The 14,356-nt window shown below is 32.7% G+C and overlaps 1 protein-coding gene across 1 annotated transcript; it reads left to right on the top strand.

Moving 5' to 3' along the window:
- The first annotated feature begins 32 nt into the window (after window positions 1-32).
- Window positions 33-5,560, top strand: LOC141455217 (uncharacterized). The gene is made up of 4 exons (XM_074130117.1): window positions 33-189; window positions 3,313-3,500; window positions 4,743-4,847; window positions 5,005-5,560. Exons 1-4 carry the CDS (start codon window positions 33-35, stop codon window positions 5,299-5,301), a joined length of 747 nt encoding a protein of 248 aa, XP_073986218.1. The 3' UTR covers window positions 5,302-5,560.
- The last annotated feature ends 8,796 nt before the right edge of the window (window positions 5,561-14,356 follow it).

The following is a 14,356-nucleotide window of genomic DNA, read 5'->3' as shown; positions in this document are numbered from 1 at the left end:
TCAGAACAGGAAAAGAGGTTTGGTAACTCAGCATGTTCAGAAGTTCTCTGATGATCATCATTTGTTGTGCAGCATTGAAGCTAAATCATTGTGTCGAACCATCACTGGATAAAGTAATTTTAAATACATCATCACAGCAGAATGATCAGAAGTCACCTGATGCTCAGCCATTCTCCTTCACTCCTTCTGGTAAGCGTTTTAATAGTTGCTATTAATAAATTGTTTTTTTACAAAACATACATAAACCAATAATTCTGGAAAAATTGTGATGCTATTTAAATTATTATGTCATTTCAGCACTTATTTAAAGAAAATAATTATTTAACAACAAACTTAATGAATATTGTATTATAGAATTGATTTAAATGAAACAGTAGTTGTTTCCTTCATCTACACTCCAATCTCCGTACCAAAGTGATTTACAAATACATATACATTTAGTGCTTGAGATTGAAATTAAATCCGTGTTTGTCACATGATTCTCTCTTACCACGTCCAAATTTAGTTTCTAACTTGGAAATTTTCGCTTTTACTAAATCGAGTTTAGTGTAAGTGCGCTGTATTAAAGCAGTTGTTTTGAGGAAACATCACAATCAGACACACCTCCCATTTCAAATCTATTTTAAAGAAAAGAACATTAGACTGAAGCAGCGCAAAATAAGTTAACGTTCCTGAAAAATAAAAAAAATATATTTTAAGGGTATCATACTTTCTTCAAACTACATATTTTGGCAATATATTTAATTCTCTCATATATTAGTCTAAAAAGCCTCTTCTTCCGACTCGATCATCCTAACAAATTGGATTCTTAGAAGAAACAAGATTCAAATGTAAGTTAGCAGCACCCATAATGAAAATATTTTCTGCCGACATTTCAGAAATCAGGTTGAGAGGTTTTGATTAATTGAACAACACATAAGCTTAGCTTCTGACTTTCAAATAGACTCTACAACCTGATGTACCACTCTTAATGTAAGAAAATTTTTTTTTATTACATAAATATTATCTTAAGCGCACAATAGCTGAACGGTTAGAGGCGAGGCTTGCAAAGTTAAGATGTACAGTGGTACCAGGATCGATTCTCGGTGTAGGCCTTGAATTTTATTTAATAGTTTATGTGAGAAATGTATAGTTAAGAATGTTAGCTATTCACCACCGTCCATGACCCTAATTAGGTAGTTGGATGTTAAGCTCAACTAAAAAAGTAGGTGTTACTTTAGTGGACTTAATTGCCATATATTAAAGAAAAAAAAAGAGCTGCTGTGGCTCCCTTAGTATCGACTTGCACACATTTTAGATATCTGCAAGTGCACGATGTATTTGTGTATGCGAGTGCATGTTTTTTGGCCTAGAGTTTGCCGGATGGTTCGCCGAACCCTAGCAGATGCACTCAACTATCTTTGAAGGCAATATGTATATTGGTGCATGTTAAATGTGTTAGTGTAAGTGTCATGTGTATTGTTTGACTGAAATACCCGAGGGACGCCAAGATCCCTGAATAAGTGGCTAGTTCACTTTCCTCTTCGGTGAAACCTGCATTTATCTTGGGACACTGTTAATTTCTACGTTTACACTGCCTCTGATTTCGTTAGAGTGAAGGCGATTAGCATTTAGGGCACCTTGATAATTAAGGAGCTCTTTGAACGCTTTAATTTCTGTTTTATCTGAGAACTTTGAACGTAATGGATCCTAAATAGCGTTGCCCGACTTAAATAAGACATGAGTTGCCAGTTAATAGCTGAAATAAATATATTCTGTCTTAATAATTTAATTGTTTAAGGTAGTTAAATGAGGTGAATCTAACAGATGTTTTTGCCTGATTATATGGCTTCCTTACAGAGTCAAAATTTTGATTTTATTGTTCCTGTAATTTTTTTCTTTTTTGCCGCTATAAATGAATTGTGATTTTTTCGAGACTTTATTACCTGTCACACCGGATATACTTTTTCAAGTCGCGACAAAGAATTATACGCTGGGAATGTCCCGGTTAATCCGAAGCGTCTGGCACCGAAGGCCAGATCCCCTTCGTCAGTCTTTACCTAAAGTTTACATTTAACCTATTGAAGTGGCTAGATATGAAACCATTATCTAAAAAAAAAAAATTAAAAGAAGTTTATTTGGCTACAACAAAGTTAGGCACAATATTACATCAAATACAATAAATTTATGTGACTTTATTAATGCAATCCTAAAGTCGTACTTCTTTAAGAGCTATGCAGGTAATCTGATATAAGAAGCTTAATCTATGGGTAGAGCAGAACTCGTACATTACCAGAACTTGCCAACTTTTTTATCTCATCTTCACAAATCTCGCCTTATTATATTATAAATTTTGTAATAATCACATATTAAGATTTAAGATGCATTAAACTTTTTTTAGACATAATCCCTAAATTTAAATATGTCACGTTGAACAGTAACTACTAACTCAGGATCATCCAACTATTTATCTTTCAATTTTTGAATACAACTTCCATTATAGCGTTATTGTTTTCAGATTTAACGTTCAAAACTTCTTCTTTTTTTTTGCTTTGCAACTTCAAAATGCTTCTTTAAAATAAATCAGTGATAAAACTGTACAATATGAGGAAATCACATTTATGAGAAAACCAACCTATCACCTCCGGAAAAAAATTATTCAACTAAACGTTATAGATCTACTTGTTTGAAAAGAAAATTTCAAGTTTAGCAAGAATGTTAGGATCAATTTTCAAACAAATCTCAAAAAAAAAAAAGCAAAAAGGCAATCTGTGAATGCTTCTTAAAAAGATGAGAAAATGAATAAAAACTTAACCTTTCTTAACAACATAAAACAAGCAGGACCGCACATTATTCTGAAATGACCCTTAAAATGGGATGTATGGAGGGATTGAAAATGGGCTGAAAAGGGTTCTACCCGTTTAATTTAGGATTTATTGCACAAACTGTAATGTAAGTAAGAATTACATTTTCTTTGAAATTGGAGTTATAAGAAAATGAATAATTTAAAGGAACAAAAAGTAGTTCAAAATATCTTGGCAAAAAATATATAAATATATTTGTAAAATGCTTAATCAAGCAAGCAGAAATGTATTCATTTATACAGGGAAATTGCCGAAAACACCGAGCTTTTTGGGTGAACTGTTAAAACAAATTTATTACAGTGAATTAAGTAATGAATAACCTTTAAAACAAAATATAACCACGACACAGTGAGAGTTTATTTTTTTTTCATGTGAATTGGCTAGTGGGCTTTTGTAGAAATAACTTACTGGATTAATATGTAATTAAATATTGAACTTTTAAAAGTTAATTATTCTCTTATTTGTTTAGGGCCTTGGCTGGAATCTGCAGCTCAAGGAGTGGCTAAATTGGTTAGCTCAAGTTTCTCTACCTTAAAGCCACCATCAGATCGTCAAGAAACTCCAGATATATTGGGCAATATATTCAGGATACTTGGTTTAGATTCTTCCAAGCTGGTTGCTGTGGCTATAAATGCTCTTATATTCTTAGCGCAAATGGTAAACTAATTATGTACGGAAATGTTTTGATGAATATTTACTAATTTTTCTTTCCTTCTTTTTTATTATTTAGAAATTTTCGATCTGAACAAAGATATAAAAAGTAAATATGATATGAGAAGGGTAACAGGGAGAATAGGAAAATAGAAAGAAATCAACCAATAGTAGCACTATAAAAGTGTACTCATAATATAATTTTTTTAAAGCGTTGATGGCTAAAAGACAATCTGCGTGAATTTTATAGGGATGAGTAATAAAAATGATGGGTTCCTTATTGAAATTTTATTCATTTCGTAAAAAATAAAGAATTAAGACTAATATCCAAAATATAGCTCATCCATTTCTGCATCAGTTAGTAATCTGTCGACAGTCTGTTGGATACAAGTTGATACCGTTTCTTATGTTTAAAAGCAAATATTTCTGAACTATAGCAGTACTTTCTCTACTATGCTGAATCGCCGTCACAAAAAAAATATGCCATTTATCTGGTTGTGTCAGTTTGAAGCTGCTCACAGGATGAAATACACCCAAGTTCTCTACTGGTCCAGCTGGAAGAGTTATTGTTTTCGAATTACCTAAGACGGTGTTATCTGTGACAACGCTGCATTCACACGTTTCAACTGTTCACAACAGAGATGAAAATCACGATAGTTTAGCATTTGGGGCAAGTCGTAATGAAAAAAAAACTCGATCGTTTGTGTTAGAAAAACGGCAGAGCAGCAATATTTTCGCTCAACGAAGAAGCGAAGGTGTCTCTTACATGTGATGGGCTCATCGTGAAAAGTGTTTGGGTTTCCTACGTTAATGTTCGGGATCGTGCGGATAGTTCTAGTTGTGAGCATTAATAAGCAACGTAATGCGGCTCAAAGTTCGAGAGTGATGTGATTTATGAAAATACCAATACCCTACATGTCTTACACTATTGGATCTCCATTGTTCATATTTTTCTCAAATGAATTATCGAATGACCCTCGAATTTGTCTTTAATTAGGAAAAAATTCATGGAGGACTCAGGGACGCGTTTGGAATCGCTGATCTAGGAGAAGAAATTGATCTGAAGGATTGAAACTTTCCTTGTAGCTTTCGGGGCTTAAAAAAGCTTCGCTCCCCTGTTCACATTTATACTCTTAAAAAGAATCAGTAAGCAGAAAGAAAGGTATATGCTTCTTACTGGGGAACACTCACTTGTCTTAATACTTATTCCAAATGGCAAATTAAATTCAAAGCCTTTGAATTTTTCAGATAAGCACTACATTGACAAAAGAAGGAGACAATTTCAAACAAAAGTATGAAGCCCCTCCTCTAGGTTCGCCAATGACATGGATCTTTGACAATTCACCACCTGAGGTAATTTATAAGAATTTTATCGCCTTCATCTTACATTAACATATTTTCACTTTATTATTATAAGAAACTTCACAATTTGTTGTCTTTAAATATGGTATTATTATTAGCTTACGATTAAAATAAACGTAAAATATTAACTACAAAATTATTTATTTAGGCAGCGAATCTGGTGAGGGCAGCACAGGAAAAAGCGTTGCCAGATAAATTAATAGAACTGCTCCAAGATAGCGCAACAGGCGAGACTGACTGTGTGCAGTTGTTGATCTGTAAAACGGGTCCAATTATTTGGTCCATGCAGAAAGCTTTAATAACTAGTCCAACGCTTAAAGAATGGTCCAAAATGAGTCCTTTAGAGAGAATGTTCTCATATTTCCCATCATTGGAAGATCTTTCAGAAAATTCAGCTACATGTGATAAACGTTTTCCATCTTGTAAACTTAGGTATTCTTATTAGTTGCCTCATTGGAAATATTTATTTTTTAACTTATTAAAGTGATGATGATTTATAAATTCTATTTTTTGGCACATTCTGTTTCACAAAAGATCGATTAACTAATTGCAAAAAGAGAACAATTTGAAATAATTAAAATTCTGACATCAAGCAATAAAAATTTGCAAAGCTAAAGGAGATATTTATCTTTTATTGAAATATTTAAGCAATCACAGTTCTTCTTTGAGTATGAACGAAGTGTTAATTACTAATATCAAAGATATCCTAGGATTGTAATTATTTATTAAATAAATCTTTTATATTAAATAAATTCTTGAACCATCTCTTATGATTATTAAAAAGAGAATCCCACAGAGATTTCATTTCTATTATACAATTTACCATAGATGTGGACTTAATGTAATTTTTTTTGTTTTCATAACTCTTTCTGTGAACTAATCTATTAGTCTTTTTGACAATTTTTGATTTTTTTTCTTTTTTTCAAATATTCAAAAGAAGTATCAGGTGAGGTATTTAGTTGCAACTTTTTGGAGACCCATAACTATAAACATGGTCTTATCGGGCATACTCACATAAAAATCCTATTCGACACCATTGAACATAAAAGAGAAACTTAAACGAAATCATGTAATAAAATGTCCGTAATTTCTCTGAAAAACTAGGAAAGCAAATTGTTTGTTACATTAAAAACTAAGATTTTCAAGGCCTCAACCAATGATCGTACATCAAACCTAATTACAAGATTTCAGTGTGGCTTTTATTATATACTTATGATGGCAACTAAAGAACACACGACACGACAAAGACTTTTATGTTACTTTAAATCATTCGCAAATCAAAACATTAGGCACTGGCTTTTTAAAAACTAGTCTTATTCCTCCACATATATTTGATCAAAAATTAAAATGTTAACACAGTCTTACGAAATTTCGTTATCGCAGGCTGTTAAACTAAGATTTGTCTCGTTAAAAATATAAACAAAAAATGAATTAAAAAAAAAATACTATAAGATATCCTTGAATTAAAGGGCAATCAGTTTCCAAACATACAGTTAAACTTATTCATGTAACAAAACAATCAAGGGCAACAAATGATGTTCTATCCAGTGGTAAGTTTTGTTATGCTCAATGAATATAGCCCCTTTCTCTTATGGAGCACATTTGTGTCATGCTCTACGGCTGGAATAGTTCTCACTTTTCCTCGGCACACATGGTTAATACCTGTAGCGTTCAAGAAACAATAGTTATATTTCCGGTCGTGATGCTTTTTGTTCTTGACAGATCTACTGAAATGTTTCTTTTCCTAGTTTTGTTTCTTTCGGTACTTTTAGAAAGTTTATTTTAAACAAATAGTAATATGTTAATGCCATATTTCGTAATAGATATATTATTTAAAGTCTTTAATGGAGTTGTTTGTAATGAAATATGTAAAAAAAAAAAATTATCACATTTAAGAATACTTTTGGAATTCCGAAATGAAGATTCAAGATTTCATTTTTGATCTGTTAGAAACACTGTTAGAAAAGTCTTGAATAATTTTACTATAGTTTTGTTGAAATCAAACATATTTTAAAATTATTTAACAGGAATATGAAATTTAATTATTTGATAGGATAAAAGAAAATTAACATGGAATATGGGTGGAGATTAACTACATAATACAATTTATAACAAAATAGGATCACAACAGACTGTACATCAGCGTTCAATTTATTGATCACAAATCTAGTAAACATAAGTACGCCCATGTAGGGTACACCGAAGCGAACAATTGCCGTTGTCGCTCAAACTGGAGGAAATAAGCTTTTTTAAACATTACATTGTGATGGAAATAAATTGAACCTTTAGATTTATATTTGTCTAGAGAGAGGCCAAAGAATCAAATCCATTGTACACTAAAAGTTCAAGTGAGACTTCCTGCTATCAGTGCTTGTGCATGGATTGTTGAAGAGCTTTAGTTTACCTGAGAGTGTGCTAAGTCCAAGTGGTTGACTACATCAGCTGAACTATCTCTGCAAATTGTATTGTGAAAGTATTGCATCAGTTGTGATGTTCGAGTCCTCAGGCTGGGATTCCTGCAGGGATTCCAAAGCCCTTGCAGAAGTGGGTCCACCTTTTTATCCCCGGAGTACTATGTTATCTTTGAATTTATGCCACTCCTATTCGGACGATCTGAATAACCCTGGACTAATTTAATAAAATAATTGATAATCTATTGTACTCATAAGCTTCAATTTAAAAACAGAAAATTTATAAAAAGTGATAATTGTGAAATTAACTGAATATTAACTTGAAAAGATTTATAAATTTATATGAAGAATATTTTCCAGATGCGTGCATGTATACGCTCTATATAGTATTATTAGAGAAAAATTCATAAAGAACAAATTACTTATTGAATTATTAATAAAAACAATTATTTTTAATAAAGTAACATCTTGTTTAATTCAAATGTAATGCGCCAGAGAATTAAAAGTTCCAATATGATATTTCTAAATGCGAATTAGAAAATAAAGCTGTGTTAAAAAAAAATCCGTAAAAATAATTTTATAACTTCTAACAATATAATAATAACGACCGATGCCCATAAATTACTATGGGTTTTATGACCGATGCTGAAATATTGGTTTTTCAAACTGTGCGTTCTTGCTCTTCCATTTTTGTGTTACATATGTTACATCTTCGTGAGAAATGCATTACCATTAAAGACACAAGAACAACGAGATCATCATTAGATGATCTTTCTTGCAATCAATGTCCGCATTTTCCACCGATAACAGCATTTAGTAGCTTCTTTCTCTTAAAGTAGTATTTGTTATTGCAAGGATCAATTATTGCGAAATGAATATTATTTGTGTACTAAACGGTTTTGTTGATCTTGGTAGGAGTTGAAATAAGGTATAGATTGAATAGGATCTTTTAATTATTAAAAGTCAATATTCCTTTTAAATTATTAATTAGTTTTTTTATTTGGTTGTAATATATTATTATTTATTTGTAGAGATGATAATTATATATATACATATAAATATTTATTTTTTTTGCTGAATTAGAAACCAGTTAAAGAAATCTTGAGAATTAGAACAGGACATTTTCAGTTTGATAGAATACTAAACTTACTTCAAAAGCTGGCAGAAGAGATAGAAAAAACATTCTTATTTGGCTGCCGCTTATTTCTGCCTTACAAAAAATATAATAATAAATAAACACAACATATAAAATATTCTTGTAAAATCTTACAAGAAAATTTTGTCCAAACTTCCAAAGTTTGTAGGTTTTCTAGGAATGTCTGTGTTGTCCTGTCTATGAAGTCTTTTAATTGTGGGTTCCTGCTCTCTACATAAGCGTGCATTCCGTGTAAAGCCGTTGTCTTGATTTCTGAGTTAGTTGTGGAGTCCAGGCTATTCATCTGTCAAACCAAGATATTTTAGAATTTGTCTGGTTTGATCCACGGATGGTTTGTTCATTTTCTTTGTTTTTGATGGTTGCTTCCCACAAAAGGTGAATATTTTTGCAGAGTCTTTTGTACGTTTATGTCCATTTTCCATTTGAGGAACCATTCTGTTATTTTGTCTAATGAAGTTAGTATGTTTCTATTGCTTTGGAAATTCTATGATGTGTTGAAAGCAACGTGGTTAGTTGCAGATATAGATGTAATGAATGTTGGAGAATCATGTGCGTGAATTAGGTTGAGAATTGATCTTAAGGAACTCCGCCCATGATAACTCATCGGGTACTGAGGATCCAGAGTATTCTTATCTCAAATTTTTGACCAATGGGTTGAATATTAGTATTGCTTGTAGATATAGAGGTATCTGGATTGAATTTAGTTTATTCAAAAGTCCTACAGAGTCGAAACCTGAAACTGTTCATTGATAAAACTGACCAGTATTATTTTTCTTCGAAACTGCTTAAGATTTGTTCAGTTATGCGTTTGTAATTTTTGAAATCATAATTAAGCTTTCAAGTTACTAATTTGAATTTAATTTTACAACTGAACATCTAGCAAGGCCCTACGTTGTAGATAAAGTTAGTGAGTGCTGAATATTAAAACCTTTCTGAATCTATAATAAAAGTAACAATAACAAAAAATAATGATTATGATATATATTAAAAAGATATTACTCCAGAGATTCAGAAGTCCGTTATGAAATCTAAGTTGCAAGTTTAAAAACTAGGCGTGGAGGGGCGAATTTACACAGAGAGTGGCCGACTATAGACGGCAGTCTCTTAACTCCCTAACTGTATTCTATGTCTACCGTTATCTTTAACACTTATTAATAATCATGGCATAATAACATAAACATAGACACTTCATCAATAATAATGATGGCCATATGAAAACGAAATTTGATAAAGTTAGCCTAATATTCTTTAAAAAAAATCATTGGATATTTGTACAAATATCCCTCTTTGTACCACTGGTTGCTTTTTAATTTTTTTTCCGCCATGAATTCCGGTCCTGCCAAGGCCGCGAACTTTTATCCTTGGACCTTCGCTCTTCAAGATGGCTCTAAGTCGGGCTTGCTTTCTTCTGCCTCATACTAGGCGAATCTCTCTCTTCATCCATTCCTGTATCGCAGCCATTCCACTGAAGTTCGGTGATTCTAAAACTTCAGGCCACCGGTCTGAATTTTTATGTCACCTTCCCAGCTACTAGACCCATGAATAATCGAACCTAGAGTTGAATGATTTTTACTGCTTTTATGGTGCTCTGAGCCAAATTGAACCTCCTATCCTATAAATCAAATTACTCTTTCTCCATATTTCTTAAGCCTTCGTTTCACAAATGTGTCCTTCAACCTGGTACCAAAAAAGAAAATAGCGCTTTGGGCAATTAGAACTTGCCCAAATTAGAATTTGCTGTCCGCAAACGTTATAGAGTAGACCTTCCAAGTTTAAAAGTGATTCCCATGCTAATATCTGTATGAATGATTCTCTCTTTCTAATACCTAAGTATCGAAGTTTACTGGCTGAAAGACACAATACATCTTCTCTCATTAAATAGGGTACAACTAAGAGTTTTGATAGATTTGTGACATTTGATAGATTTGTGAAAACGTGTAGGACGGAAAATTCTGTTTAAAATGAAATGGGTGAATTGGCACAGCGTGCACATTTCGTCAATATTTTGTTTTACAGACCAGAAGACTGCATCTGGCGTAGAACCGTTGTGATTTCTTTCAGTTCGGTTTCGGATGCAGAAAATGGGACACAGTACGCTCAGGTTCCGCGCCGCGTATTAACAATAAAAATAGCATGCGAATAAAGCCTGAAAAAGACCAGAACAACCGCAAGAGTCCTTGGATCAAGAGCGGACAGTGATGAAACTTGTACGTAAGTACCTAAGGCTTTCAAATAAAAAGTTCTGAAGTATTTGAAAAGTCCGAACTTTTCACTAGTAAAATGTTAATCTATTAGAAAAAAATAACAGTTATAAAGGAGAATTTGCCCCATATTATTAAGAAAATTTCTGTATTTTATCTTTTATAGAAAAAGAGGAAAAAATTGACAAAGTTGGGAGCTTTACAACGTTATGCTATTTCGTGCACTTTTTGGCAATTAACCCTTATACAACTGTCCTACTGGACAGTTTAAATTTGGCCTGTTCTGACGTAAGTACCTAGACCAAGATTAAACTAAAGCTATTCATCGTAACGAGACTGAAAAGATAAATGTAGGTTTAGAGAACAATGGATATTCTTACCGTTGAGAGAACCATTTACGGCCGTGAGAAATCAAGTCCTGAAGTTGTAAAATAATGAGGGAACAGACGCACTCTCTCCCCACATTCAGGGAAATGCACAAAAATTCTCAATAGATGGGCTGGAACAATTAAATCTCTCAGTCAAAATACGCTCGATTATTTCTTACCATGGCCCCTCAAGTTGCTAATTCACATAATTCTTAAAAATTCATAACTGGTTCACATAATATTAGTTTAATCGGTTCTGTAATTATTATTAGAATGTAATTGAGTATCAATTACTTTAATTAGTTATCTTCTATACTCAATTCCACTAAACATCATAACATCTCAAATCATATATCTCAACCTTATCACAAAATGTTTCGTAATGAATATCATTAAGTCGTCTTATGGGGCGTATTACATGGTTTACTAAATCCAACAGGTCAAATTTTGGAGGTAGAGTTTCCACCAGAATGTGGTTTATAGAAGTATCCAAAGAAGTTAAATTTTTGAAAGAAAATATGTGCTAGAACCTGGGGAAATCTGTAAAAATGATTTAATGTTAACTTTCAGTAAGTAACGATGTTTCACTTCAATTATTTGCTTATATTACACTTGTTTAGCAATTCATTGGAATGTAGGTTTCGTTTGTGTAGAGTTTAGGACTCTAGCTTTTACAATGGTTTCTTGAATCATTTCTAAGTTGGTAGGATACTGGAAATGCAAGTTAAAAAGAAATTGCTCATTATTTCAGCATCTGGACGGATTTTACCAAATTAACGTGAAAAAAAAACTTGTAGAAGCTGACGCAAATCCAGTTAAATGTAGACTACTCAAGAAAGAAGCATTAGAAGGAGAGTGTGATAGAAGAGAGGTTAACACACTTTTTGGAGGGCCAACACTTTCACCTGGGGTCGGACAGTGGTGCCACCAGTAGGCTACAATACCAAGTACCCCACTTTGTTGCTATAACATTGTGGCTGTATATCTCGTTACTACTAGAAGAAACCGACGGCAAACTCCTCGGGCGCTTCTCCTAACAACTTCTCTCAACGATGGAAGAAAGCGAAGAGATGTACCGACTTTGAAATATACCCATAATGGGACAAAAGTGAAAATCCCCTTATAATCAGCGGCAATCCCCACTCGGACACAGGCCAGAGACGAGGCTAATATGTTTCAGACATCCACGACTTTTTTTTTTACACGTGGGAAATTTATTTCTTGCGTCGGAACTTTCAAGCCTAGACCGACTGGAGCCGCCCAATTTCCCTCTCCATTCGGTCTATGCTCTCCAGTTTAATATTCCTTTAAACTAGTTGGTTATAATCGATATTAGTTTCAGATTAAACATAATCTATGACGAAACTGTCGGATAATTTCTAAACTTAAAATGTTCCTCCTTTCTAAGGTTTTTTTTTGTTAATATTTCGTGAATTAAATAAAATTTCACTTTAATTTCGTTCTAGAAACAAGTAAACATTATATTTTTTAGAGACTTCACTTTGCAACTACCTGCAAAGCAACTAGGAATTATTTCCGCGTTCTCATTCGTATTTTAGATGATCTATACTTTTTCAAATGTCCACTCAGCTTCAGGTTGGCATTAATAAAATTGTGTAAAACCACAATCAGTTCTCATTGTACGTAAAAAATTTTTCGGTGGAATTACTTTACAAAATTTATCTACTTGAAGTTATATGAGAAAAGGTGAACAGGTTGATGATACAAACTGAGCCGCAACAGGAACAATAATGTACTTTACTTAGGCTGGAAGCATACATTGTATGCCTACACTTTTTCTCAATATTTTCTTTTAGATATGATAAGTAAAAACTTAATTCGCCACGTTCATAAATTGAGAATGTTCTACATCTTCTTAGCTTAAAGTTAAATTTATGTGAGTTTCAAAGTTAACGAAAACTTAAGTTTTTAAAGCTACCCCATCACCTCTATTTTGGTTCTTGCCTTACCCAGCCTCCTAATTTTCTTTTCCTCCAGTGAAGAGCTCAACGGTAATCTAACTCAAGGATATTTAAAGATAAGCTTAGTCCAACATTCCAAAACTTCTTACAAGTCTTAGTTATTCAATTATTACTTACAATTTATTTGAAAAAGTCAAACTATCACTTTCTTTGACATTTAGTATCTTAAAGATGAGCTTAATCTAGTTAATAATGCTATAAACAAAGCCTGCACACTATAATCAAAATTTTATTTCCATTTTATTGTATTTGCTTAATTAATAAAAATTAACGAATAAAATTAAGTAAACTTAAGCTTACTTTAATGAACTTCCGCAATTAGAGGTTGCTTTAAAATGTACTATCATTTAAAATAGTTCTATTTGTTAAATAGGCACAAACAATTAACCCGTTTGCATAAAATTATAGTACACGACAACTAAACATACCTTGTAGACCAAGTAAACAAGTACGTTGAACTTAAAACATTTACTACAGATCCGGGACAGATTTAGCCATCTATTTTTTTTTTGTTCAACTCAGTCTCCGGAAGTATTTAAAAGTTTTCTGAAAATAAAAACCTACTCTTCCCTTTCTAGTTTTTAAAAATGGATTTCATTGAACTTAATAAACTATGTATGAAATTTCATTGTTTTGGAGAGAACCAATTTTGAATAAATAACAGAAATGATCAATTACAAAATTACTATTATATTTTGAATAAATATCCGTTATGATATCCTTTACAAATATTTATTGTGTTAATTGAGAAAGCGAGGCGCTGCTTTCACGTCAAGATTCAGACATCATTTACAGTCACAGATAAATCATCTTAGAACTTCTTGCTTTTACTATTTCCTTAGGCATCGCGAATGAAGTTGGTGAGCTTGGGTGCAGTTGAAGGGGCTGCACCCTGCATTCATTGCATATAACATACTTGTATAACCGTGGTGAAAAAAAGGACGTAATACATATTATAATTTTACTAAAATTTTGCTATAACTTCCTGAATAAAATATCGAAAAGGAGTTTAGATATCCTGCATTATGCTTTTGGAAATTAGAGGACGTCGATATTAAGTAAATTAGAAAAGGTTAATACATAAAATTAGTAATTTCCAATCCTGCATAGGAATCTTTCTCTTGTCGTTGTACAATCACAGATTCTAGGGACCCTAGTGCTGATCCGGACAGATCAAAACTGTGGAAGATAAGCTCTAGAAGACCTTGACACCACAGGTCCTAAAACGAATCAGCCAGCACATAATCAGGAAAATAGGTTGGATTAAAACCGTTCCTCCAAAAGTACTAAACGTTATAGTTGGCGACGAAAGCCCAAGGTAATCATGCGTTTAGAGACTAGGTACACAAGATGTATTGTGGAACTGAGTTAGATTTCCGGTC

This window comes from Rhodnius prolixus, unplaced genomic scaffold, assembly GCF_049639745.1.
Source record: "Rhodnius prolixus isolate KJV_2025 unplaced genomic scaffold, Rpr scaffold_1, whole genome shotgun sequence".
In the NCBI taxonomy this organism is placed as follows: domain Eukaryota; kingdom Metazoa; phylum Arthropoda; class Insecta; order Hemiptera; family Reduviidae; genus Rhodnius; species Rhodnius prolixus.
Note: the sequence above shows the minus strand (reverse complement) of the source record. Positions and strands in the feature narration are given on the sequence as shown.